The 27,499-nt window shown below is 53.1% G+C and overlaps 1 protein-coding gene across 5 annotated transcripts; it reads left to right on the forward strand.

The window, feature by feature from the left end:
• Positions 1-27,103, forward strand: DAZAP1 (DAZ associated protein 1). 5 transcript variants are annotated; one of them, XM_037504949.2, is made up of 12 exons: positions 1-134; positions 8,557-8,597; positions 9,220-9,386; positions 9,665-9,730; positions 11,845-11,955; positions 13,172-13,220; positions 16,441-16,523; positions 19,142-19,295; positions 20,449-20,478; positions 20,599-20,739; positions 23,843-24,019; positions 26,160-27,103. In XM_037504949.2, the coding sequence occupies exons 1-12, from the start codon at positions 106-108 to the stop codon at positions 26,333-26,335; spliced, it is 1,224 nt and encodes a 407-aa protein (XP_037360846.1). In that variant the 5' UTR covers positions 1-105; the 3' UTR covers positions 26,336-27,103. The 5 variants fall into 5 exon arrangements, with proteins under 5 accessions (XP_037360846.1, XP_037360848.1, XP_037360849.1 ...); XM_037504951.2 differs by having other exon boundaries at positions 10-134; positions 11,848-11,955; XM_037504952.2 differs by having other exon boundaries at positions 10-134; positions 11,848-11,955; positions 26,163-27,103.
• The last annotated feature ends 396 nt before the right edge of the window (positions 27,104-27,499 follow it).

A 27,499-nucleotide genomic window follows, 5' to 3' on the forward strand; every position in this document is an offset into this window, starting at 1 on the left:
ATCCGGGCGCGGCTGTGGAGAGGGCGCCGGGGCCAGTGACCTTCCGGAGGCGGGAGCGAGCCAGGGGGCCCGGAGACGCCGAGCGCCGCCGTCGCCGCCGCCGCCATGAACAACTCGGGCGCCGACGAGATCGGGTAAGGACGCGCCGCCCCGCCTCGCCTCGCCCCCGCCCCGCTTCCGCCCGTCAAGGTCACGCCGCGGGCCGCGCCGGGGTCGGCTGTCCGGGAGTCCCGCCGCCTTCCGGCCGGGGGCACCCAGGCGGGGCCTGGAGACTTTGGGGGCACCCGAAGTGGGCCTGGAAGGTGCCCGAAGGGGGCCTCGGGGGCCCTGGGGCAGCCCGAGCGGGGTCTGGGGGACTTTTTGGGGGGAGCCGAGCGAGGCCTGGGGGCTTGGGGTGCCCGAGCGGGGCCTGGTGATGCAGGAGCAGAGTTTGGGGTTCCTCAGGCGGGATCTTGCGCGGAGTCTGGGGGGGACTTGCAAAGCGGGAACCTGCGAGGTCTAGGACTCCCTGCTGGCTCCAGCGCCTACATGTCCGCTCGGGGATCCCCGAACGGCAACTTGGAGGTTCGGAGGTGCCCCAGCGGCCCCGTGGCCGCGTTTCTACCGGGCGCCCTCGCTGCTTCCTGGTCGGGGGGTGGCTCCAAATGGGAGCATAGGGGAGCCCGGGGCGCCCCAGCCGCTGCTGCTAGGCTCGAGTTTCCGGCTGAGGAACCCGGAACGGAAGTCAGGGGGTTCCGGGGCGCCCCTGGTCCGCACACGAACTCTGCTGATCGGGCGCACGTGGCAGGCTGGGCCCGGAGGTTCTGATTCTACCGCCGCTCGGCTTCTCCTAGCGACCCCTTCTCCCCCTCCGCATCACCCCCGGGAAAATCAGCAAACCACGGGCCAAGATCACTGGGTGCCAGTCCGGGGTCCGTGCCCGCTGCCCGCGCCGGTATCCGCGGTCCTGGTTCTGGCCGCGCCACCTCATGGGGCGCTTGTTTTTATTTTGCTTAATGCCTCTTACCGGTTCAGCACACACACACACACACACACACACCCCCACCCCGCAAGTTGTATTTTAAATAAAGGAAAAGGGAAACTCCTGCCAAGGGCAGCAAAATTTTTTCTAGGTGTATTTTCCTGGGCACAGCTATTAGAAGAGGTTTGCTGTAACTAAGTTTCCCCTTTGATTACAGCCTAGTGTTTATAGCCTTGCCTAATGCTAAAGGAGGGAAGGACCCAGAGAAGTGATAATAAAGAAGGTAGAAAACCCAGTTCTACAGTAGTCAAGGAACGACTTTCCTTGCAGAGACCAACTCCTACAGAATCCAGCTAAGTTTCTGGCTGCATTCTCACCTGAAGAACCTGGCTCCGGTACCTTACCGGGTGTGCTTAGGGTGTGTGTTCATAACTGCTTGATTTGGTACTTGGCACTTTGCTGGTGGTGTGTGGCTGACTTCACTTATCCCTTCAGCTGCAGATTATTTCTGTGGACTGAGAGCGCATTTTGTGGGCACCCCCCCATCTCTCCCCTAAAAACACACCACCACCACCCCACAGCACTTAGAGGACCAGGAGGGAAACTCTTGGTTCCTAGCCGCCTTTGTTCTATGAAATGTATTCAGGTACTTGAAGGCTTTTTGAGCTCTGTGTGGGGTGAATGGAAGGGGTGAGGGACTCTGCTTTAACAGGTCTGCCCTCCTGGCATGTGAGCAGCCTTCTACTGCCGCAGGCAGGCGCTGCGGGCTTCGGCTGCCCCTCTTTCCAACTAGAGAAGGGGAAGACTTGGCTTGGCAGGCGCCTACCCTCTGGTGTGACTGCCAGAGAGACAAACCTGGCACTTCACCCTGCAGCCTGGCCCAACTCTCAGGAGTGGCAGAGCCAGGACCCCAGGCTGGTTCTGGGGATCCCACCCCTCAGCACTACAGATCCAGGCTGCTTGGGAAAGCCAAGGAGTAGAACCTAGTTTGGGGGTAGGGACCAGGACCAGTTTACTCTTCCATCCCTCTTCAGCAAGTCCACCCAGATTGCCTGGGTATAAAGTCCTGAATTACAGGTACCACAAACTTTTATTATTGTGAAGGTGAAAATCGGTTTCCAGAAAGTACTGACTAGTTTCTAGTTGATGTAGGGACCTTGTTTCCATCTTATGTGGGAGGCCACTTTGACCTCCTGCACAACTCCATGTAGCTGATTCAGAACCATGCTGTGAGCTTCACGACCAGTCCCCTTGAGACTGCTGCATGGAGACCACAGTGGCTGAATTTGGGGTGGGTATTGTGCAGGAGTGAGGATTCAGTTGATTTCTGGTGACACAGGCCCCTCAACTCCCATCTCTTTTGCTTTGGTGTCTGGTCCGTTCCGCCAGAGTGACTCTTTGGGAGTGCTCCTCCCTCCCTCACAGGGACATGGGTGTGGGTATTTGGGGCACCATGTCATCTGTGATGGGAATAAGTCTCCCTTAAGGGAGAGCTTCCCAGGGCTTGACTCAACGACCGTGAAATCTGAAGGAAGACAAGATGTTGGGGAGACCACTGCATTTAGGTCACGTTGTCAGTGTCCGCCAGGTAGAGCTAGGGCTGGAGCTTGAGGGCAGAAGGCCAGTGGAGCTGTGGTGTCCTGGGTGGCCCTGTGCGCAGATGTGTGGCAGGCAGATGTCTCTTCCGAGCCAGGCCCAGGGAATCCCGGGAAACTGCTGAGTGGAAAGATCTGAGCCTTTTACCCCTACCTTGACCTTGGAAGAATCAGCTTCAAGCTAGGTCAATTGATACAGATTTCAGAAGCTTACAAGACTTCTGGAGTCTCATGAGCCTTTGGGGCACCTGGCTTCTTGTTACTCATTTCCAGACGTCCAGAGACTGTTCTGGCCACCTCTGGAGCAGCTGATGGTGTCATGGAACTGGAGAGAAATTCATGGAAGATTTTTATCTGGCATGCTCAGTTCTATTTGTGTCACCTGGGAATGGTAGACAGGGATATCTGGACATTGTTGAGAGCCAGGGCATCCCCTAGGAAGGGCGCAGGAAGGAAAGAGAAAGCAGCATTTGAGTCTCTTAGAAAGCCTTGGGCATGTGGAGTGAGCCCAAGCCTGCTGAAGCCACAGACAGTGAAAGTAATGACCTCGGCGGGAGTGATGACAAGGTTCCAGGCACCCTCCAAAAGATGGAGTGATCGGAAGGCAGAGCACTCAGGTCCTTTGTGGTTAGAGTTCTTTATGGAATGGCTTATTGGAGAAGCTTTGGAAGCAGACACCCCTGAGTGGAACCCTGGCCTGGAAGTGTGGGCACCAGAGACAGGGCGATGTACCTGTCAAATGCGTGTGCTAAGTGCCCAGCCAGATTAGGGGGTGTGTGTGTGGTGGTGGTGGGGGGGTGTCCTTGTTTGGTGTAGAGGTGTCATGGAGACTGTTTCTTGCGAAGTACAGGGGATAATAGGAACTTGTTGGGGTTGAGAGATAGAGCCAGTCCTCTCTGGGGCTCTTCAGTTGCATTTGGGAGCTTTTCTGGGATAGGGTCTCTCCCCTTTGATAATGCTGACAGTAGGGTTTGGTTTTCCTAATGGCGCCATCCTGGCCACTGTGGACTGCCGAGCAGCATCCCTGACTCTTATCCCTTCAGTGACAGGAGAACCCCAAGTCCTCAAAACCACAGATGTTCCCACGTGTCACCAAGTATCCCCCAAGGAGACAGAATTGCCCTGAATGAGATCTTGTTTGGGCACTTTGGCGCTCTGTGCCTGGTTGCCAGTGTGTCCTGGCCATTTGCTCCTGTGGCTTGGGGTTTGCTTCCTGACCCCTGGAGAATTGGTGCTTCAGATGACTTCCTCTGGTGTCTCAGTTGCAGCAGGCTGAACCCCTTGATGGGTTCCTTGCCTCCACTGCAGTGAGTCCCAACTCTCATCCTTCCCTTTGCAGCACAGACTGAGGCTGGAAAGGTCACCCCGGAGTGGACGAGCCAGGGCTTGGATTCAGGGTGGGGGGTTGACTCGCGTGTCATGTGGGAGGAGTAGTGTACCTTGCTGACAAAAAGGAAGCCTGAACTGCAGTGGACAGAGGCTGGCAGGACAATTCACAGATCACAGGGTGGGGTGGGATGGGTTTGGGATGAGCCATGGGTTCCCCCAACTGCCTTCAGCCCTTCATTGTTGCAGCTGAAGTGCCCAGAAGTGGGTGGTTCCCCTGGCACTTTAGCCAGAGTTGCATGTGCCTCCTCCCAGGACTGCCTCCCTCCTTGCAGGAAGACAAGAACATTCTTAGGAGTTAGGGGTCCCAGTGTGTCCTCAGGGGATAAACAGGAATGTGCACTTGTAGGTGCTGGGACTATTGACAAGTAGCCAGGGTTGGCCCTGGACACTCTGCTTCCTCCCCAGAGGACCAGGTAGCTCAGCTGCTGCCTTTCTGAAGCCTGCCGGTGTTCAGGGGAAGCCATTGAAGAATGACTTTGGCGTAAATACCATGTGGTTGCCCTAAAGCACACAGCGAAAGGAGGTAGTCATCCAAAGCCAGGTTTCGATTTCAGCAGACAGAAGAAGGTGAATAGTAATGGAGCGTCATGTCCACGAGTCACTTCTGCAGAACCATCCAGGAAGAGGTCACTGGTACCTGCTTTTGGGGTGCAGGCTTTAGACACATGAAGGGCGGTTCGTAAGCCTTGGGAACTGGATAGGGTCTGCCTGTCACTGACTGCCTGAGTAGGGCCTTGACTCTGGATCACCTGGGAGGGCCTAATAAAGCCAGAGGGTTTGTGGGGTACAGGATTGGGGGTGGGAGGACAGATTTCTAACTCCAGCTGAGCATTGGGAGGGAAGGGCTAAAAGGTGAATGACCCCCCACTTTGTTAATCCTTTGATTTGCCTGGACCCCGTTTAAATGCCCCTGGAGCCCTAGACGCACATGCAGAGTGAGTATGTAGATGGCCCAGAGAAGGCAGAACCTCTACTCTTGTTGACCAGAACAGACTTTGCTACACAGGCAGTGGGGTGCCACCCCCTCGCTTCTCACTCATTACTGGTGAGGTGGACAGCCTTCTTACTTTATGAATTAAAAGCCTAAGGCTCAGCGGTTGTGGCTTTGTGCTGGGGTTCTGAGACACCCCTGCCATCACATGTCAGTTTACCCATTTGGGACCTGGCGAACCTCTGTAGGCTGGGGGAGTGTTCCTCTGGACAGGAGGGAAGGAAACGGAAACACAAAGCACCTTGCATAGTGCAGCATGGAGGGTCTGAGTTCTCATCTAAGTAAACAAGCATCCAAGGAAGGTGTCCTTGATATCGTCTCGCGTAGCCATCTTTTTTTTTTTTTTTTTTTTTTTTTTTAGATTTATTTATTTTTATTTATACATGCGCTGGGTACAGTCAGAAGCGCGGGAGGGTGAGAGAATTCACCAGAGCCAGAGCGGGGAGCAGAGCAGGCAGAAGGACCAAAGTACACCGCTGAGGGGAGCAGCGGGCGGCAGGGGAGGTCTGCACGCCATGTGGGACCCTCCTCCGGTGGCCGGGGAGCAGCCGGGGATCGAACAGGCGCTGCAGAGGCTGCGGGCAGCTTCGCAACCCAGCGCTCAACCGCTGCGCCACCGGGGAGGCCCATCACGTAGCCTTCTTGAGGAGGCTGTTGCAAAAGAAACGTCATTTCCTCTGTAATGAAAAGTTTTCATGACATGATCTTATATAACCTCAGACTTACAGAAAAATCACAGAAATAGTAACAAAAATCCCCATATGCTCTACCCAGTCAGACTTGTCTTGGCTGCAGTTTGCTCTCCCTTACCCCACTGTGTGTGTCTTTTGCGATGATCTGAGTAAACTGGAGCCTGGAGACTTTTTGTTGGCACTTCAGTGTGAATTGTTTTCAGAGAAGAAAACATTCTCTTAAATGAACACGGTACAGTGATAAAATTGGGAAACCCAGTGCTTGCACTCTACATCTTCTGGTTTCAAAATTTGCACAGATAGTGGCATTTTTAATCATCTCCCCTGGAACTATTTTTTAAAGATTTAGGTATGTATGTATGTATGTATTTATATATTTATTTATACAAGCACTGGGTACAGTCAGAAGCGTGGGAGGGTGAGAGAATTCACCAGGGCCAGAGCAGGGAACAGAACAGGCAGACTGATGAAGTACACTGCTGAGGGGAGCAGTGTGCGCGGCAGAAGAGGTTTGTGCACCATGTGGGACCCTGGCTGGTGGCCGGGGATCGAACCAGCGCTGCAGAGGCTGTGGGCAGCTTCGCAGCCCAGCTCTCAACCACTGCGCCACCAGAGAGGCCCCGGAACTTTTTTTTTAAGGATTTATTTATTTATGTGTACAAGAGCTGGGGTTCAGGCCAGAGGTGTGGGGGGTGAGAGGACTCGCTAGAGACAGAGTGGGGAACAGAACAGGCAGACTGACTGAAATACACTGCTGAGGGGAGCAGCCGGAGAAACTGGGGAGTCTGCTGCGCCATGTGGGTAGCTGTGGGGGGGGCATGGAACTCTTGCTACAGAGGCTGCAGCTAGCCCCATAGTGTTGTGCTTAACCCCTTGCACCCCCAGGGAACCCTCCCCTTGAAATTTAAATGAGGACTGGAGCCTGGTCTGGTCAGACTAGTTCCTTCTTTCTGCTGGTGGGAGGACAGAGACCTGGGCTGTGGGAGGGACACCTTCCTGCTTTGACTAGATACACTACTGAGCAGAGGCTGGGGGTTCTCTGAGTGAGTCGGGTTTTGTTTTTGTTTTTAAGGATGCTCAGTCTCTCCTGCATAAAGCAGCTTTTCCACGGCAAACCCCTGTGTCCGTGCCTGTGTCCTACTGGGCCAGTAGGCACTTTCTCCACCATGCCTGCCAGCCTTGAGGGCCTTTCAGTCTTCATTTGTCCTGCGCCCCCTGCTGGGTGCCAGGCTGGGGACAGCCCAGAATTGGTCATGAGTCATGCCTTGCCCTTCGGAGAGTGGAACACAGACCTTGCCTTGGAGATTGTGGGGAGGGAGGAGGAGCCTGGGTTTGGTTCTGCAGGGTGTTTAACAGTGCCTCTGTCTCAGCTTCCCACTGCTGTTGGATCAGCAGGTTTCTCTGAAACTTGTCCTCAGATCTCCCTTCTAAGGGAGGCGGAAGCCAGACACGCTGTCCTGACTCTTCAGCCTGCCTCTGCTGTGAACTGGGCTGGGGCTCGTGGTTTGTTGACATTTTAAAGAATGCATTGGGGGCCTCCCTGGTGGCCTAGGGGTTAAGTCTCAGCACAACAGCCTGAGTTCCATCCCTGGCCAGGGAGCTACCCACATGGCGCAGCAGACCTCTCCTGTCTCCCCGCTGCTCCCCTCAGCAGTGGATTTCAGTGGGTCCTCCTGTTCTGTTCCCCACTCTGTCTTTGGTGAATCCACACACACACCCACAACTCTAGTCTACATGCAGCTCTTCGGTGCAAAAAAAAAAAAAAAAAATGTATTGGGCACCTCTCTGGTGCCAGGGAAGCTGTTTTTCATAATAACAAATTTAAATTGCCCTTTCTTAGGAGAAAGCCAAAGAAAGAACTAGCCCCTGCCAGTTCTGTTGTCACAGGCTTTTTGCCTCCTCCCTCTCCTTTGTCCCTGATTCTGTGTCTCTGTCACTTAAGCTTCAATGGATATTTATGTTAGAGGGCCTAGTACATACCTCACTGGGGTGGTAGTGTGGGTGGGGAGGGGCACATCAGGGGATGCGACTTGACCTGGCTGGAGTCTGGCCTTGGAGAGGGGGGAGAGGCAGGCAGTAGTGCTTTTGACCTGTGCAAGGAACCACCATCCAGTACCTCAGAAGACTTGCCTGTTAGCACCTGGGTCCAGCTCCCAGGGTGATGGTGCTTGTATCCTCTTTTCCTGGGGAAAGCAAAAGGGCAGGAGGGAGAGCTGTCGCCCCTGCTTCTCTAGCCCCTGGGGCTGGGGAGACTTGGAGGAGGAATGCCCCATGCACAGGTATCTCTGCAGTGCTGAGGGGTATTCGAGTAACACAAGTAAGCATGGTCACCTTCAGGAGCACCAACAGCACATCACATGACCTGTCTTGGGGAGTACTCTGGCACCCCTGGCCCCTCCCAGGAGAGGTAGAAGCTGCTCAGGGACAGGAGTGACCTTGTGGGATCAGGACTGATTTGAGGGGATACTGACGGGGTAAACTGCAGGGCTGGTGGGTGTGATTGAAGTGACAGGCCAGGCTCTGGGCTGGGGGCATGGCCTAACCCAGTGATGTGTGGATCCTGACTTGCGACCATGTAGTGGAAGACATCTGAGGCTTCTCCTGTAACCCCTGTCTCTGGTCAGTTGTGGACAGTCTCGGATCCTGACTTTTCAATTCCACACTATTTTGAGAGTAGTAGGGAAGCCTGTCATAACCCCACCCTGGAGCAATTCTAGGTGTGACATGACAACCCTCATGTCCCCCTTGAGGTGGCAAGTCTGTAACGCTAAGTAGGAGATGGTAGTAGGTGAAACACCATTGCTATGGCTGTAACCCAAGTTAGCATCAGATTCCCCCACGGGTGAGTCGCCACTTTAGGATGGATCAGCTGGGTAGCATTTTTAGCACAAGTACCATCTTGACCCTGAATGTCTTGTTGAATTGCAGGAAGCTGTTTGTGGGCGGTCTTGACTGGAGTACCACACAAGGTAGGTGTGGATGGGCTATGGCAGGCGCTGCTGCAAGGCTCATGCTTTGGTCTTCAAGTTGTGTAAATCCATCTCTTGCTGCTACCTTGGGATTTTTCAAGTCTTGATTTATTGTCTTGGTTTCTGGGGGCGGGGGGTGACTGGGGGGTATATGATTGGGAGTTGACTGGGGATGGAGAGAAACTGATTATTGGCATTGAAACTGTTTGTCCTGATGTGTCGCCTACAGTTCGGGAAGAACTGTGATGGCAGGTTCCTAACTTGAGGTCGAGGCAGGTTCTGAGAGCAGGGGGGTGGGGGTGTGTGGTTTCATAACAAAATTGACTCTCAAGTTTCTCATATTAGGATTCTCTTAAAGTTGGCTTTCTTGGAGGCCTTTGGCTACCCTGTATTTATAGAGATGTCTGGTCACACAGAGTCCCCTTCCTCCCCAAGTATCTCCATTCTCTCTGCCCGGCCCCTCAGGTTAGTTGATTAATAGTGCAAAAGTTGCTAGTTCCTTGCTTTCCAGGTCAGGCTGAGCTAGTAGAGCAGGAGTGTGCGTGTGTGCCGCACACCTGCTGTGACACTGTGCTTAGTGTCCTGGCGTGTATGTTTGTGTTCTGTCCCAATCTCTGAGCAGAGACTCTGCGCAGCTACTTTTCCCAGTATGGAGAAGTGGTAGACTGTGTGATCATGAAAGACAAAACCACCAACCAGTCTCGAGGTTTTGGGTTTGTCAAGTTTAAAGACCCAAACTGCGTGGGGACTGTGCTGGCCAGCAGACCACACACCCTGGACGGCCGCAACGTGAGTGTCTTCTTGAACATGCCCCTTCTCCTGCTCCTTTGCCCCGGATTCTGGGTCGCGTCACTTAAGCGTCAGTGGATATTTATATTAGAGTTTTCCTATGGGTTGCTTTAGAAGGATTAGGCTTAGATTGGATGTTAGCACTGATGGGAAGAATTCACCTGGGGGAGTGGGGGAGTGTGCTAGTTTACTGGGCTACTGGCAACTGTCACTAACTCCTTCTTTTCTAGAGAAAATAGCCCCATATTTACAACTGACTGGTTTGAACCTTTCTACAGATAGACCCAAAGCCATGTACACCTCGGGGGATGCAGCCAGAGAGGACCCGGCCGAAGGAAGGATGGGTAAGGGGCTGGGCAGCAACTCGTGCATTCACAGTCACATTTGAAAGCCTTTGATCTGATGGTGGTGTTCATCAAGACTGAGAGCAGCAGAGGGACTTTTTGCTCATCATTTGAGCAACTGAGAATTGTTCAGTTTATCCAACACTGGAAATTTTTTATTTTATATCTGAGAAGATTCTTATTAGTTTGCCTTTAAAAAAAAAAAAAAAACAACACAAAAAACTAATAGCATAGATCCATTTGTCATTAGGAGCCATTTTATCTTCATCGACTGCTCCCAGCTGGCCCTAGTGGGCACTCCCTTCATCCCTGCTGGTGACACAGTTGTCTTCAAAGCTAAGCTGGTAGCTGCTCCTGTCCTGGCACTGTGGCTCACAGGCGAGGGTCAGTGTGAGACCTGGTTGTGGGTGGCTCAAGTAACCACTTTCACAATCCTCAGTGTGGGGTTTCTCTATGATCTGTGTATGGCATTTGATGCTTGGCCATCTGGAGCAGAGTCGTCCATATCCTGCCCTGCCGCTTCTACCACTCGGCAGTCCAGAGCAGTCGGGTTCTTACAGAAAGTCCTGCTGGGCAGAGCTAGACTGGAGACCTACCGCACAGGACTGACCAGCAGGTCTGGGTTGGAGTCCAAGAACCTGCATCTATATAAGTATCCCAGCCGCTGCTGGTAGACAGGGGCCTCAGACTCTTGGAACAGTTTTTGTTTTTTCAACTTTCTATTAGTAAGCTACTCAGCTACAGAGAAGTTAGAGACTATTGCAGTACACATCCAGATACACCAGCTAGATTCATTAGTCGTAACATTTTGCCGAAGTGCTTTATTTATATTTATGAGGCTCTCGGTCTGCATGAACCTTTCCTAAATATTGGAGTGTGCGTCTCCTAAAAGTGTATCCTCCCCCCATGCAGCCCATCAGCACACCTGAAAGGCCTGTGGGCTCCCTGGTAGCACCTACATCTCCACAGGCATGCTCATGAGTCCGGGGACTGCCGCACAGGGCTGTGTCATGGCCCTGCTCTTCAGGCTGGAATCCATCCAGGGCTCGTCTTCATCTGGTCATTAATGTCTCTGTAGTCCCTTAGAAACAGAATAGGCCCATTTAGTAACCTGCACACCATGGTGGTTAATCCAGTGCAGCTTAACCTATGAACTCCTTGGGTAGAAAGAAAAAGGGGTGGAGGGGTTGCAGAAGGTAGGTAGCATTGCAGGAGCAGGAGCTCAGATTAGAGCAGCCCCCGTGGCCTGGGTGGGCGTGTCCCCTTCCTCCTCTGCCTCCCGAGAGAGCAGCCTCAGCAAGGGTCACCCTCTGAGGAGTGAGGCTTCCTGCAGAGAGCAGGGTGGGGTCAGGAGTGGGAAAGATGAGACAAATGATATGGGTCATCTTCTATCACCAGTTGTTTTTTTTTTTTTTTTTTTTTTTAAGATTTATTTATGCATACAAGAGCTGGGTACAGGCCATAGATGCGGGGGTGGGGTGGGGTGGGGAGGGCGGGGTGAGAGGACTCACCAGAGACAGAGTGGGGAACAGAATAGGCAGAGTAACGGAAGCACACTGCTGAGGGGAGCAGCAGGTGAGACAGGAGAGGTCTGCTGTGCCATGTGGGTTGCTCCCTGGCCGGCCGGGGATCGAACTCGTGCTGCAGAGGCTGCGGATTGCTTCATAGTGCGGTGCTTAACCCCTTGTGCTGCCAGGGAGGCCCCTCTGTCACCAGTTATAATCTTTGAGGCTGCCTTATTTTTTCTTCCTTTCCCTCCTAAAATTCTTTATTCCACATTGTAGAGGTTGTAAATTCTGTAGTCGTTATCATTGAGAATAATTGCACACAGGGCCTCTGTGAGTGTGTAGTTGCCCTGGAGTGCAGCACCACCCTGGGCTGAGTCCCTGTGTCCTTAGGTGTCTGGGAAATGAGAATTGTTATAGCTTGATTTTTTTGGTTCTCTTAGGACTTACTGGATTTTGGGATATTTTGGTCTAACTTTAGCTGTTAGTCAGTGCAGAGACTTCATCATACCCAATCCATGAAGGGTATTTTGAGGGTTGCTGTGTGTCGTGCCCTGCTCCCCCCAACCCCGTAACTATGAACTAATCATCTTTTCCTTCTTGAAATAGCAGAAAGGACCCCGGAGCGATAACAGTAAATCAAATAAGATCTTTGTCGGTGGGATTCCTCACAACTGTGGTGAGACAGAGCTCAGGGAATACTTCAAGAAATTTGGAGTGGTGAGTTCTCTGTACCAGGGATTTGGCCTCTCAGTCTCTATCCCAGTCCACATCCTTGTCCTCTCTGGCCATTTGTACCCTAAGGGATCATTTTTGTGACTTTTCCGGGCAGATGTAAATTTGCCGACTGACCTCCTGGAAGGCCTCTCTGATTGTGAGCATTAGGTAGTTTGGAACAGGGTTCATCTTGGCCATGATACTGGTCTGCTGTCCCTCATCACAGGAGGAAATGTTCTAGACCAAGTCCATAAGAAACCCAGTCCCACGTGGGATCTTGGGGCCTCCCCTGAGGACCTAACACAGGAGGCGCCCACCAGAGGTAGCTGTGGCCTGCAGCAGAAAGTGGGCTTGGGACAGGCTAAAAAGCCAGTACCTTCCTTGGATCCTTGGACCGACGGCCCAGACCCCACCGTCGTGAGTCAGCACTGTCCTCCAGCCCCACCAGGCGATATAAAGCAAGATGTTATGGCCCATTTCCTGCTTGGTGCTTCCTCGGCGCGGGCAGACTTTCTTGTGGGGGGATGTTGTTTTCTTTAGAAGTCTAAAATCCTCTGGACATTTTTTTGGAGTCTAGACTCATAAGTTCATCCGGGTTACATAGGGAACTAGGCTCTAGAGGGGCAGGTGGAACAAGAAGTGGGAGGGGGAGAGTGTGGTAGGTGAGAGAAGGGTGAGTGGGTTTATGGGGATGTCCCTGCCAGCAGCTGTGTTATCAGTGGAGCCTGAGTGTGCTGGGGGTAGGGGCGGGGGTTGGGGTTGCCAGCCCACGACTAGAAAGCTGGAGTGAGTGAGGCCAGATGGGGCCTAGAGGGCTCTGTGGTTGTATGGGTGCTGGTGGCAGTGGGGATGCCTGGAGCGAGCATCCGAGCACCGGTCCTGGCTTCAGCTCTCTGTGCCCGGAGGAGTCCTGCAGGCCTCCCGGCTCTTACTCCCTGCTAGAGCAGGTAGCTCCACTCAGAACCCAAGTCTGGTGTGACCTGGGTCTCAGGGTCCTGACACCTGCCCTGTGAGTGCTGAGTGGGTGGAGGGGGCATGTGCTTCCCTTTTTGCCTGCTTCTGCTTGTCAATCTGGAGCCTGGACCGGGTCAGCCTCTGCCTCAGGGCTTCCCAATTCAGTGGAGACTGGCCCCAAAGTTGTCAGGCTCAGGAGTTTCAATGTGGTAGCGTGTTGGCAGTGCCCATGGCGCCGGATTGGCTCACCCTGTCTCTCTTCCAGGTCACGGAAGTTGTCATGATCTACGATGCAGAGAAGCAGAGGCCTCGAGGTAAAGGAGATGGAGTTTGTCCTGACCTTCCTCCCCTCAGATGGCAAACTATTTCACAAATTAGGTGGTGGTTGTAGCAACATTGCCTCAGCAAAGGATGATTTGGAGACAAATGATAAAAACATAGGCTCTTCCTGTGCAGCTCCCCAGCCTGTCTGCTTCCCAAGGTCAGACGTTACCCTTTTTTTTTCTTTTTCTTTTTTTCTTTTTTTTTTGCTTGTTCTTTTGAAATTTTCACAAGTTGACATGAATATCAACATGGTTTCTGTTTTTCAAATGTGTCCTGAAAGATTTGTGGTTCTTTAAAATCACGAACTTACCTACTGACGACTGTCTCCTGTTTTATGTCCACAGCAGCATAGTCAGTCCATGTCATGTCGTCAGGCTAGATCCGCCCCGCTCTGCTTGAATGTGGAGTTTACTTTCTACATCCCATGCTTTTTTCTTGTTGTTTTTTTTTTCCCCCCCTTAAGTCAGCGGGGACAGGTAGGAGGAAGAGTAGCGTGGCCTCGGCATCCCCTCCAGAGTCCCTGAGCTTCTAAACTTGCACGTCTAAATTGGTTTGTGGAACTGGGGCGGCGGGCACCCAATTTTCGTGTCCCGTGTGTATGTGTGTGTGTGTGTGTGTGTGTGCGCGCGTGCGTGCGTGCGTGCGTGTGTGTGTGTGTGTGTGTGTGTCTGCCTGCTGCTACTGCTGTTTGTCCCCACCCATATGTTTTTGGTTCATCAACTGCTTTTGGACCGGCTGATCCCTGGCTGGGCTCTGCAGCAGCTGAGTCCCCCGCGCACCTGCCCGCCCCTGGAGGCCTCAGTAGAACACTGAGCAGGGCCCGCAGCATGCCCGCCATGCTGGAGAATAGTTTGCCATTTGAATCCCATCCTCTACTCCGTGATTTAAGTAACGCATTCTTCACTTCATGTTGATTAAGCTGTTAAGTCTTAGTCTTAATTTAATTTAGACATACATGCTTAGTGACATAATTAAGTGTTTCATAGTAAAGTACAGTAATGTTAAGTAAGTTGTTTTTCCTTTTCTCCCTGTGAATTGTTTGTGATTAACGATATCTCTTTAGATTTCTCTTCTCCAGGTGCTAAATTATATCACACAGGTACAGGCCAGGCCCGCGGTCAGAGGAGGGAACGGGCTTTGCTCCAGTGGGGTGTAAACGAAGTTTCAGTGTGTTTCTGTTCCGCTTCCTCAGTGGTGATGTCGCCTCTTGACAGACAGACGTACTGTAGACGCCCCGTCCCGGGGCTCTTTCCCAGGACTCACGGCCTCTTGCGCTAATGGACCACTCGAGCCCCATGGTTTCAGGCATTCCTGCAGCTTGAGAAATTGTCAACTTTTATATAACGCTGTTCATCACCCATTTCGTGTTCCACATCTTGCCTCCAGTCTTACGGAACCTCGGGATGGGATTACTGAAGGCGCTTTTAGATCCCTGGGTCGGACCTCTCAGGCCAGGCAGAACTGCCTCTTTTCCTTGCCCTGGACCTGGGAGCACCCAGGCTGGCCATGGGCGGTAGAGCTGGCTTAGAACATCCTCTGCCATCGAAACTCTGAGAGTCCTGAATGCTAAGCAGGCAGGGGACGGGCACTTCCCCGAGAGCAGTAGTTGGTCAGGGGACTGCCTGGAGAGCATGCTCCTGGTGTCCTGCCCTTCCTGAATCTCTCGACAGACGCTCTGCCTCCCCGTCCCTCCCGCTGTGGGTTTAAGGCCCCATCCTCGGGGTTCTTCCCCATTTGTGCTGGGCCCTGCTCCTGCCCTCGGACTCCTGTCTGCCTTGTGCCTTCCTCCCCTGTCCCTCCTTTCCAGCTGTGTCTCCTTTTGTCTGTTTTGCCCTCAAACTTCTAAATGCTCAGTGCCTTCTCTGCATCATGTGCAGGCCTCTTGTACATGTTTGTGTGTGGTCAGGCCCGGCTGCACTTGCATAGAGAGACTCATGTATGCCAGGAGGCTCCCGAGTCCCAGGTGCCTTCCCTGCCAGTCTCTCACCACGGGTTTCTAAACTGTCTTTTCCCCATTTCCATCATTGTCCCTCCACAGTTCAGCCTGTCATCTTCCTGTGTAGTTCCAGCACCTACAGCCCCCCATCCCTCTCTCATCAACTTAAGAGGTCTTAGGATAGCTGCTCCCTCCCAGAGTCCTTCCCCTTCTGCTCTGACCCTGGTCTTTGGATGCACATCTACCTGCTCTCCTGCCCCTCTGGCATGGGCCTGTCCCCACCTCTGCCTCTGCCTCGTGATGCACTGTCCCCTGCACCTCTCTTCCCACACCGTCTTCAACACTGGCCCTCCCCGCACGCCCGACTTCTGTTCTCTGGTCTTTTAGTACAGAGCAGATGGGCCCTAGGCAGAGCTAGTGCACAGAGACTAGAACCAGACACGCCACGTTAGCTGGGTGGTCGAATTCACCCAGATCAACCAAACTTCGTTTATACTGCCACTTTCTTGTGTTTGGGAAATGCTAAATTTTTTTCTCTGTAAAATTCTTCTTTTGATGACATGGTGCCTCTTGCTCTTGCTGCTGACAGCAGAGTTTGACCTGCTGGAACCCGTTGTGGCCTGTATCTTTGTGTATCTTACTGATGTAGATATGTACAGATAGATACGGTATCCATACGTATGTTACTCTGACAGGACTCCTTGGGCTTACCCAACAGTGTTGGATAAGCTTAGCGAGGCACTAACTGTGTAGAGACGTACTTCTTTTTAACGCGCTAGAACAATATATGGCTGCTGTCAGCACTAGCTGCAAAGCAAATTGCAAGCCAAGGGGGAGAACCTGGGTTTCAGAAAAGCAGAAGCACATTCACAGCCGACTGAGGCAGAGCTCTGGTCCTGGCTCCCTGCCTGCAGGAATCCCCTGCAGTTACCTCCCACAGAGTGTTCTAGCAGACTCTGGTGTTTTATTTGTCCACATCAGCGTTTGGGGCTGCTCACAAGCCAGGCCCTCACCCTTCCGCTGTCTGCCTGCTGCTTTCTCAGATACGCCCCTGGTTGTTCCAGAGCTGTCCTTGGCCTCTGCCCCCAGGCGTCCGTATGGAGACTTCTTTACTGCCTCAATGGCCAGAGCTGGGGGCCTGACCCCATGGCCTCACACACTGCAGCTTTGCTGAAACCCTTGGTCGATCCCTCGGCCCGTCCCTAATACTGTTCATCATCCTGTTTTGTGTCACAACACCCTGCTACCTTGATTCACTCTTCGTCGTTGGCTAGGTTTTGGATTTATTACTTTCGAGGACGAACAATCAGTGGACCAGGCTGTCAACATGCATTTTCACGACATCATGGGCAAAAAAGTGTGTAGTTGTAGTTTTATTTTACCTTAAGACCAAACCAAGTCTTAGGCAACTTAGGGATTTCACTGGAAATGAAAAATTCCTTAACAGGAAAATGGGTGGGGTGAGTCCTGGTCCTTTGCTGTGTTGGGTTGGCCCTGGTTCTGAAGAAGCAGGCGCCATCTTGACCAGCTCTGCTCCCAGAGTTGTGCTCTAAATCACCTCGGGCGGGCAGGCCAGGGCCTAGCGGGTCAGAGGGTCCAGTGGGCTGGCCTCCAGTGAGATGGCCGGGTTGCCTCAGGCTTGGTTTCAGAGACCACTCCTTCAGATGTCTGCTTGTATCTATTGTTTGATGCCGACCCACAATGTGAGAAGTGAACCTTTGAGAACTGAGGTTCCCTTTAAAACTAAGAGAAATATAAACATCATGAAGGATTGGTTTTTGTAAATTGGGTCACTTACTGTGAAACTCGGTCCCAACCACATGCTCTCGATAGAACTTAACTCCATGCAGTCAAGTGACCTCAGTTGTTCCATCTTCATACTGTGTCTCCCACAAGTGGCCCCAACTTGTCATGGAACGAAGCCATCAACTCAAAAGTGAATAACTGGTAGAAGTTTTGCAGTGCAGAATTTCTTACAGTTACCAAAGACTTGGGGGTCCCAGTTGTTGGAGGATTCCTGTCTAGGTCCTTTTTTAAATGCTTGGCGTAGCCCTGTGGCAGGAAGCACTGGTGCTGTGCAGTCGGGTTTCCTGCCCTGGTTCAGCGTGCCCCCCTCTTCTGAAGAGGCCCTGTCCCTCTCTCAGGATGCTGTGGGGGAACATGGACCCTCCTCAAAGTTCACAGTCGTAGCATATATAGCTGATTTCATACGTAGGTCCTTAGATTTTGTTACATGCTTTTAATTCATTCCATTTGACCTGAATGAGCAGGAGACAGCATTTAAATCCTGCTGTGGGGTGCATTGAGCGCTTGGTGTAAAATGAGCATGCAGGTTTCAAGGACACGTAGGAATTATGAGTACAGTTCAGAGGAGGCCGAATTCAGTTCTTCGTATCAGACTGTGACATGTAAGATTGGTCAGCAGCATGGTCCTGCCTGAGGGATAGCAAGGTGTGCTGGGTGCGCTGATTGGCCCCAGTCCCTGGCAGCTGTCCTAGCCCCACTGTCACAGGATGCAGCGGTGTGCGTGAGGTACCTAGAGGCTCTGAGTGACTTCCCCCAATGTCCAAAGTAAAACACACAGTCACCGTTGCGTCACTGGTGGGCAGTATCCCCTGGCTCCCCCAGTGGGGACTTCTGTTCATAAATGGCTCAGGTCCCACTAGGTATTAAAACCAGAATGCTGAGTGGCTACATCTGTGTTTTGATAGGAAAAGGGTAAAAGATTTTGTTTTTAAATTACAAGGGCTGCTCTACTTTGTAAGCAGGAACTGAATTCCCTTAAGAGGAGAGTGTGTGAGGACTCATTAATTAGAGTTCTTTGAACCAGGTCCCTTGGTTCTGCTGTCACATGCCCATCTCTGCAGTGTCCTTAGGGCACAGGAAGGCGGGTCTTTGTGCCTCATCCCACTTCCTGTTTGTTCTCTACCAGGAGAGGGTTTTAAGGCAGAACTGATGGAATTCTGAATACATAACATTCAGCTAGTCGGACCCCCAAGGATGACTCCAAGTGGTTTCATTGTTTCTTTCCTCTCATTAAAATTTATCATAAAAATAAGAAATTCAAGCTCCTCTGCTGAAGCAGCCCTCAAGTTGGGAAATTTGTTCCTCTGTCCAGAGTTCAAAGCGCTGGAGGAGGAGGGAGCTGTGCTGCTGCGGGGCCTCAGCTTAAGTAGGTCAGGCTAGTCCCTGCCCGTTGTTTCTGAACGCTGCCCAGTGCAGGTTTCCTGTCACCAAGTCCCAGAAAGGAAGGGCTCCGGGTGCTGACCACACACAGTATGAAGATTGCTTACTGATTCCAATGTCCATTTTATTGCATGTTTGTTTACTTTTTTGTTAGATGTAATGTAAGATTCTCTTTATCACATCCATTCCCTCTGACATTATTTTGAGTTAATTGAGATGCTTTAAGCGTTAGCCTGGGGAAGGTAAGTCCTTATCTTCCATTAGATGTTTTAAATAAAAGCCTAAGTCAAACACCTGTGTTTCTCAGGTATGATCTCTGAGTGCAGGTAGGGTGGGTGGGCTCTGGAGAGGTTCTGGGCTTCTCCCCGAGGGGTGCTCTCAACCTCCTGCCTCATAGGGGTCCTAGGAGGCTGGGATGATCCTGGCCTCTGTCCTTGAGGCTCATAGGCTGCTGAACGAGGATGCTGCCATTTTAACTTAACTGCAAGCTCCAAACTCCTGAGGGTCTTGGCCCTACTCCCTGCTCTGCAGCGGACAGGGCTCACATGTCTTAGAGTTGATTTGTTGTACCTGAGAAACATTTTTTAAATAACAACAACAAAAAAATAAACTACAAAAGAAATTTTAAAGAAAAAAAGCTACTGGCCTAAGTAAGGTTTATAGTTAAGTATTTAGTCTTAAGTCTTATTAAGATGCTAAGTGTAGTTGTAAGTTACCTGAGGGTGTGTCTGAAGGGAAGGGGCTCCTAGACCCGCGGCCCCAGCCTAAACCAGAGCTTTGTTTATCCAGGTGGAGGTTAAACGGGCCGAGCCTCGGGACAGCAAAAGCCAAGCTCCAGGACAGCCAGGTGCCAGCCAGTGGGGGAGCCGGGTCATGCCCAGTGCTGCCAATGGCTGGGCAGGCCAGCCCCCGCCCACATGGCAGCAAGGATATGGACCTCAAGGTAAGATTCCATGTGCCAACTGTCATGCCCTGGGACAGCCTTTGAGGCTGGGTCCAGCAGCTTCGTGCATCCCTTTACGCACCGCAGAGGTGGGGCACACGCCCACCTGGCCTGCCTAGTTGACAGGTTGGTTTAGGCCCCCGACACACAGATGTTGACCTTTCAGTCCCATGCTGGGCACTTAAGCGCTTAAACCCTTCCTTACACCCTAGAGTGGGCAATGTTGCGTCAGTTTCAAGATGAAGATGGGAGTCAGGGAGCCTGGGCTCCTTGTAATCACTGGTTCTTCTGGTGTGTGGCTGGTACCCATCCTGTCCTCAGCCAGCATTATATGCCTGATGTTGCCACATTGTTACATAAAGCTCTTTCCCTTCACTGCCCCTGGTCTGGGGGAGTGTCAGGGCAGTGCCTGGGGCAGTTCAGGGGGGAGCACCAGGCATGTCCACAGTGAGGTGGCATGAGTAATGGGTGGATGGAGGCCTGACTGGTTCAGGGCTCAGAACATGCTGCTGGTAGGGTTGGGATTGCACCCAGCCTGGAGGCGGCTCCCAATTCTGCCTCTTGCCCTGTGTTCTTCCTGCTCCCCGGGCTGCAGGCTAACCTGTGGAATACTCTGGTCTTCTGTGGGGTGTGGGGTGGGCAGAGCAGGCTCAACCAGCGTGGTGGGAGGTTCAGGGTGCTGTAGCAGCCTCCACCTTCAGAAAGCACACCGTCCCCAACTTTTAGGGGTAGGCAAAGAGACCAGGTACGACTGATCTAAATCCAAGAGCCTGCAGAACTGTCTTTAAAACAGGCATGTTGTTGCAAAGCAGAATCCAGCTGCAGGAAACAAACTCGCCTTGGCCACCTGCCCAGTCCTGGGATCTACTTCCCAGCTTAAAGCTCCACCTGTGTCTGCATCTCAGTTCCTAGTCTCCATCCCTCCTGTGCTCTGTTGTGCTTGTGCCACTTGACCCGGGCCTCTGTGGGGATCTTCCCTGTAGAAGCAAGGGCCCCTCTGCCTTTTGTTCTTGAGAAGTCACAGGCCTCCTCCAGTGTGTCCACATAGCAGGGGAAACTTCCTATGACATGCTACAGAGCAGAAGGGTAGAGTGTCGCCTGCTGTCACTGACATTGAACTGACACTATACACCCCCCCTTTTTGTTTTCTTAGGAATGTGGGTGCCAGCAGGACAGGCAATTGGTAAGTCCCTATTTGTAGAAAACAGGGAAAGCGCATTATTGCAGACTCTGGCCAAACAGGCCTGGGGTGGTGGGTGGGGTCTGTCTGTCTGCCTTGCTCACCCTGCATCCTGTGTTCCAGGTGGCTATGGACCACCCCCTGCGGGAAGAGGAGCCCCACCGCCACCTCCGCCATTCACCTCTTACATCGTGTCCACCCCTCCTGGAGGGTTCCCCCCTCCTCAGGGCTTCCCACAGGGTTACGGCGCCCCCCCACAGTTCAGTAAGTCGTGGGAGCCCCGAGGGGGGAGCCCTGAGGGAGACTTTGATTTGAAGGGCCATTGCCCCACAGCCAGGGCAACCCTGGCCACTGCATCTGCCACACATCCCTGCAGTGTGGCCAGTTTCACCTCACGTCAGCTTCTCAGGAGAGTGTCTGGACCTCGTAGTTTTAATTTGAAACAGAGGACTTGAGGATTTGAACACCTTGGGTCTAGATTCTCTTGCCTCTGGGCTTTGCTTTGTAATTGAGATCTGGGTTCTAACAGCCAACAGGCCTAGAGGCTCTCCTTAGTTCCCCTCCTGCCCTCAGTAGGAAACAACCACGAGCAGTGCAGAGCAGAGCAACACCTTACCCAAATGTGGCAGGGTCACCTCCGCTTGTTATTCAGCTGGCAGGAAACATCCCTTTCTTTTCTTTTTTTCTTTTTTTTTTTTTTTAAAGATTTATTTTATTTATTTATACAAGCACTGGGTACAGTCAGAGGCACGGTTGGGTGAGAGAATTCACCAGAGACAGAGCGGGGAGCAGAACAGGCAGACGGACCAAACACTGCTGAGGGGAGCAGCGGGAGCAACAGGAGAGATCTGCCACGCCATGTGGAATCTCATCCTGCCCGGCCAGAAATCGAACCCACACTGCATAAGCTGTGGACAGCTTCTCAGTGCTGTGCTCAACCCACTGCGCCACCGGGAGGGCCAATACCCCTTTCTTTTCTTGCTGAGTCCTCTGAGTCTCATGTGTTTGCCTCTCAAGGTGTGCCGCAATTTGGATAGTTCTCACGGGGGCTCGGTCACCTGGGACCAGGGCCATGGACTAAGCCACCACCAAGTAAAAGATGTGCTCCTCCTCCCCAGCCCACGTTGAACTTGTGCTGTAGTGGCTGGCAGTAGCTTGATAGAGCTGTCCTTAACCCTGCGCCACCAGGGAGGCCCTTCGATTTGATTTCTAATTAGTCAAAAGGTAGATAAGAACTGGAGGGTGTCTGAGCACATTGGGTGAGTGCGGCCCCTGCACGGCTGACTTCCTAGGGTTCTCTGTCTTCCCATGCACAGGGATGGTGCTGTGTATGTGGTTGACGTGGTTCTTTTTTATTTTTTTAAAGATTGATTTATGCGGGCCTCCCCGGTGGCGCAGCGGTTGAGCGCTGGGTTGCGAAGCTGCCCGCAGCCTCGGCACCGCCAGTTTGATCCCCGGCTGCTCCCCTGCCACCAGAGGAGGGTCCCACATGGCGTGCAGACCTCCCCTGCTGCCCGCTGCTCCCCTCAGCAGTGTACTTTGGTCCTTCTGCCTGCTCTGCTCCCCGCTCTGGCTCTGGTGAATTCTCTCACCCTCCCGCGCTTCTGACTGTACCCAGTGCTTGTATAAATAAAATAAATAAATCTTAACAAAAAAAAATGATTGATTTATGCATATAAGAGCTGGGGTGTAGGCTAGAGGTGCGGGGTGGTAAGAGGACCCACCAGAGACAGAGTGGGGAGCAGAATAGGCAGATACACCAAAACACTGCTAAGGGGAGCAGCGGGCCAGATAGGAGAGGTCTGCTGTGCCATATGGGTCATCTCCTTGGCCGGGGATCAGACTCATGCTCCAGTGGCTGTAGATACCTTCATAGTACTGTGACTTAACCTCTTGCGCCACCAGGGAGGCCCCTGACTTTGTTCTTTTTTTGTTTTGTTTTGTTTTGTTTTATTTATTCATTTGTTTGTTTTGTTTATACAAGCACTGGGTACAGTCAGAAGCGCGGGAGGGTGAGAGAATTCACCAGAGCCAGAGCGGGGAGCAGAGCAGGCAGAAGGACCGAAGTACACTGCTGAGGGGAGCAGCGGGCGGCAGGAGAGGTCTGCGCGCCATGTGGGACCCTCCTCTGGTCGCTGGGGAGCAGCCGGGGATCGAACTGGTGCTGCAGACAGAGGCTGCGGGCAGCTTCGCAACCCAGCGCTCAACCGCTGCGCCACCGGGGAGGCCCCCCCTGACTTTGTTCTTAAAAGTATTTCCCAAGCAGGGCCTCCCCTGGTGGCACAGTGGTTGAGCACTGGGCTGCGAAGCTGCCTGCAGCCTCTGCAGCGCCAGTTCAATCCCTGGCCACTGGTGAGGGTCCCACATGGTGCGCAGACCTCTCCTGCTGCCCACTGCTCCCCTCAGCAGTGTATTTCATCAGTCTGCCTGTTCTGCTCCCTGCTCTGGCTCTGGTGAATTCTCACACCCTCCCGCGCTTCTGACTGTACCCAGTGCTTGTATAAATACATAAATAAAAATCTTTTAAAAAAAAAAAAAAGTATTTCCCAAGCAGAGGTCTCCCTGGTAGCCTAGGGTTTAGTTCTCAGCATTACCACCACTACAGCCTGAGTTCAGTCCCCAGCCAGGGAGCTGACCCACATGGCGCAGTAGACCTCTCCTGTCTCGCTCGCTGCTCCCCCCAACAGTGTATTTCAGTCTATCTGCCTGTTCTGTTCTCCACTCTGTCTCTGGTGAACCCTCTCCTCCTCCCTCTCCCCACCCTGGCCCCACACCTCTGGCCTATACCCCAGTTCTTCTATGTGTAAGGGAATCTCTCTTAATTTTTTTTTTTAAAGATTTACTTTTATGCATACAAGAGCTGACGACAGGCCAGAGATGCGGGGTGTCGGGGAAGGGCGGTGAGAGGATTCACCAGAGACAGAGCAGGGAGCAGAACAGGCAGACTGACTGAAATACACTGCTGAGGGGAGCAGCAGGAGAGGTCTGCTGCGCCATGTGGGTAGCTCCCTGGCCAGGGATCAAACTCATGCTGCAGAGGCTGCGGTTAGCTTCATAGGTTGTGTCTTAACCCCTTGCGCCACCAGGGAGGCCCAGGAATCTTTTTTTAAAAGTATTTTCCAGGCAGTTCCTCCTCCTCCTCTAAGCTGCTACCTAATACTCATGGTTGGCTATAGCACTGGCAGCTGGGTGAGCTCTGCCAACACTGGAAAGTGTACCTGTCAGTTTTTCTGGAGCAGGTCAATCCCTTAAGCAGAGCCCAGGTTCACCGTGTGAGGCCCTCAAGGACTAGCCTCTCACTGGTGTTCGAATGGACAGGGTCATGGGTGTATTCGTGTCTGTGTCTTTCTTTCCTGTTTGTTCACAGGTTTTGGCTATGGGCCTCCACCTCCACCTCCGGATCAGTTTGCCCCTCCGGGGGTCCCCCCTCCACCTGCTACTCCAGGGGCAGCACCTCTGGCCTTCCCACCGCCTCCATCTCAGGCCGCCCCAGACATGAGCAAACCCCCGACGGCACAGCCAGACTTCCCTTACAGCCAGTATGGTGAGTCACTGCCATCTCTATCCCTGCTCAGACCTGCAGTGCCGCCTGGGCCCCAGCCCTTGCCCTGCAGTCTCCAGCTTCCTCCCTTGCAGACCCGTTTACCGCCAGGTTTTAGTGAAGCCAGGGGATGGCCTGTGGTGTGGGGGGTGTTGGAGAGAGCTCAAGTGACCTAGGGCCAAGCAACCATGAAGCTGGATTTGGTTTCTTAGGTTTCTGCCAGGGTGCTAGTCTGAGAAAGACATTGGCTGCACAGCAGGTGTCCTGTGGGTTTGACATCTGTCCTGGACTCCCTGGAGAATGGTCTGAGGCTGCAGTCTCTGTTGGGTCTAGGGACACCCAGCAGGCCCTTTCCCGGTGGCTCTCGGGTTTCCAGTTCCTAAGGCACTGCTGGGACTGTGGGCTGGTGGTTCTCGTCTGTGGCAGGCTCTGCCTTAGATGTGGGCTTTGTGTTGCACTCGGCAGGCTGGTGGTTGAGTGCATCCTTGCAAGCCTTGCGTGTGCCAGGAGGCGGAGCTCTGTGAGGGCAGCGTCTGGCTGGTGGGCTGCATCAGACAGGGTTCACAGCTTGCCAGTCTCCCAGCACTGGGAATGCACCCATACCAGGGGCCTGAGCCCAGGTCCCAAGGACAGCTGGGGCTGCGGAACCTGCAGTTTCATTGCTGAATTCCCCACTGGGAGCTCCACTGTTCCTACTTCCTTGCCTAGACTGGCTTGCTCAACACTGCCGTGTCTGCGCAGCAAAACTGCTCTTACCCTTGAATGCCATTCCCAGCCGTGTGCCCCTCACACTCCTGCATCACGCTTCTTGTTCCCCATGGGCTATCGCCAGACTGCTGCCACCCAGTGCCTGGGTTCCTGACCCTACCCTGGAACACACAGGCTTTGGTGGTAGGCACAGTGTAAGTCCCCAAGGTGAGGGTGTGCATGAGCAAGAGTGTGTCCCCACCTACCCTACTCTTCTGCCAAGGCCACCCCGGGGTAGTCACCCTGGTCTCGTCTCTTGCCAGGCCTGGGTTCCTATTCTCCAGACCCGTCGAACTTCGGGTCCATACTTTGTTTACACTCTTATGGTCAGGCTGAGCAGTGATGTGGCCTAGGTAGGTGGCACTTCCAAATCCATGGTCCCCCTTCTGCCTGCACCCAGGCAATGGATATGGCTTTCTCTGCCATGCTGGGCGGGGGTGGACCCAGGGGTGCCCGTGGGACGGGGCCCTTGCTGGGGCCAGCCTCTTGACAGGCCCTAGAGCCCTGCCGCTGCAGGCTTGTGCAGACCCCGTGCCTCCTAGCCCCCGTTGGGAATCCAGGAGGGCCCAGGGCTGAGCCTTCATCCGAAGTGCATTCCAGGGGGGCATGGGCCAGGATGGTGCGGTCACCTTTTCCAGAAGCACTTCTTCGCCCTCTGAGGTCGTGCGCCAGGTCTGGGACCTGTTTGAACAGGCTCTGGGAACATATCCAGCAGGAGCACTGAAACCTGCTCGTGGTACAGTCTCTTCCTGGACCTGTGCCTGTCACCTGCTTGTTTGACCTCCGCAGTGAGGACATCTGGGGGGCGTCCTGGAGGAAGGGGCATTGAATTTTTTTTCTTTTTTCGTTTTTTTCTTTTTTTGTAAGAAAAAGAAAAAGTTTAACTTTTTAAAGAATTTGACATGTCTGCCTCCTGCAGACGTGGGGGTAAACCCCGCATGACTGAGGCGCTCGCTTTCATATTTTCTTATCCTTGAAAGCAGTACTGTGCCCACCCTGCAGTTCACTTGGGAGCAAACCTAGACGTCACCCTGGGAGGCAGGTCAAAGAGCCTGTGGCTCCAAGCTCCAAGCCCTCCTCCGCCACCCAGACCTGCTGCAAGGGCCCAGCCCGCAGAGCCCCAGGGTGGGAATGGGGGCCTGGAGCTGGCAGCTTGAGGGCTGGGCCCACGGGCCTTAGAGCACTTTTCTTTCTGTGGACAACCCTGCGCAGGGTCCTGCTGTGGGAGTTCAGGGTGGGCTTCCGGGGAAACGTTGGTTCCTAACTTTCCCCACAACCTGCCCCTGTCCTCTGGCGTGGGCCCTGGCCAGCAGGATGCCCGGTGAAGCAGGTGCCGGGTGCCAGAGGCGATCTGGCAGAGGTGCTCCTGCCAGGGCTCACTGGACTCTCTCCCCAGCAGGTTATGGACAGGACTTGGCTGGCTTTGGACAGGGCTTCTCAGACCCCAGTCAGCAGCCCCCCTCCTACGGGGGCCCCTCGGTGCCAGGGTCGGGGGGCCCCCCCGCTGGCGGAAGTGGCTTTGGACGAGGGCAGAACCACAACGTGCAAGGATTCCATCCCTATAGACGCTAGCCAGCCGGCACCACACGGACTGCAGGACGGCTGGGACCCAGGATTTGAAACTTGTGAACTCGTGACAATCACAAACTTGGTGGACAATAGCGACTCAACCTGGGGGGCGGGGGGGAGGGTGAGAGGCTTTTGGAGGTGGCTGTGGGTGTCTGGACTGAAGTTTTTAAATATATTTCTTTCTCTAACCCATCAGCACAATAAAAGAAAAGTCACTGGTTCAACAACAGGGTTTAAAAAAGTCTTCAGCTTTAATTCAAAACTTCAGGTTTCTTTCCTTTTTTTTTTTTGAAATTATTTTCCTGAGCCTTTTGTTTTACCATATATTGTAAACTTTTATGTTAAAGAAAAAATATACATTTACAAATTGTGAGATTTTTAAGAGAAATTTTCTACAATGTATACTGGCTTATTTTTTAATTTAAAACAGGGTTTCCGGCACTGGTGGCAGTGAGGGAGCGATTGAGTCTCCTCACTCCTGGCTTTGAGGGTTGGGACTCTTTGGTCCAGAAACTCTGGAAGCTTAAAGAAGTCTACTGAGTGTTTTGTTTTTTGTTTATTCCTTGCTTTTGTCGACTGAACTGCCTGGGATGTCCACAGGTGCTGTGGGGGTCACAGCCCAGCCTCCCATCCATCACACCCCATGGCACCAGGGGCTGGAGGCCGATCTCCAGGCACGAGGCTTCAGGGCGTTTCCCACTGACCAGTTGACCCTGGTTTGAATAAAAAGAAGTACGTTTGGATTAGAAACCCACGTTGTGTCCATTTATTCCCCTGGTCTCAGCCACGTCATAGGAGGCCTGCTTGAGGGGCCCCTGCCTCAGCACTTCTGGAGCCTGGGTGGGTGGGGGCTGGGCACCTAGTCAGAGCTCAGATCGGAAGTGAGGGGCCTGTGGGGCTCACTGCCAGGGAGCTTTGATGGCACCTCTGAGGCACCTAGAGTAGGGGAGCAGCTGGACCCAGGTCTTCTGGCTCACTCAAAGGAGGGTGGATCCCAGAAGTAAGTGGGAGTGGGGCAGGCATTTGACACTTGGAATGGCAGGATGAGGATGGAGGAGTACGGGGTCAGAGGGGCCGAGGAGGGCAAGCTCAGACATCACACAGCAGCCACCCCTCCTGCAGGACCTTTCTAGTCCTGGGTGTTTGGTGTTTGGTGACTCGGTTTCT

The sequence above is a fragment of the Talpa occidentalis genome, unplaced genomic scaffold, assembly GCF_014898055.3.
Source record: "Talpa occidentalis isolate TD23 unplaced genomic scaffold, MPIMG_talOcc4v2.1 talOcc4.12, whole genome shotgun sequence".
Classification (NCBI taxonomy): Eukaryota; Metazoa; Chordata; class Mammalia; order Eulipotyphla; family Talpidae; genus Talpa; species Talpa occidentalis.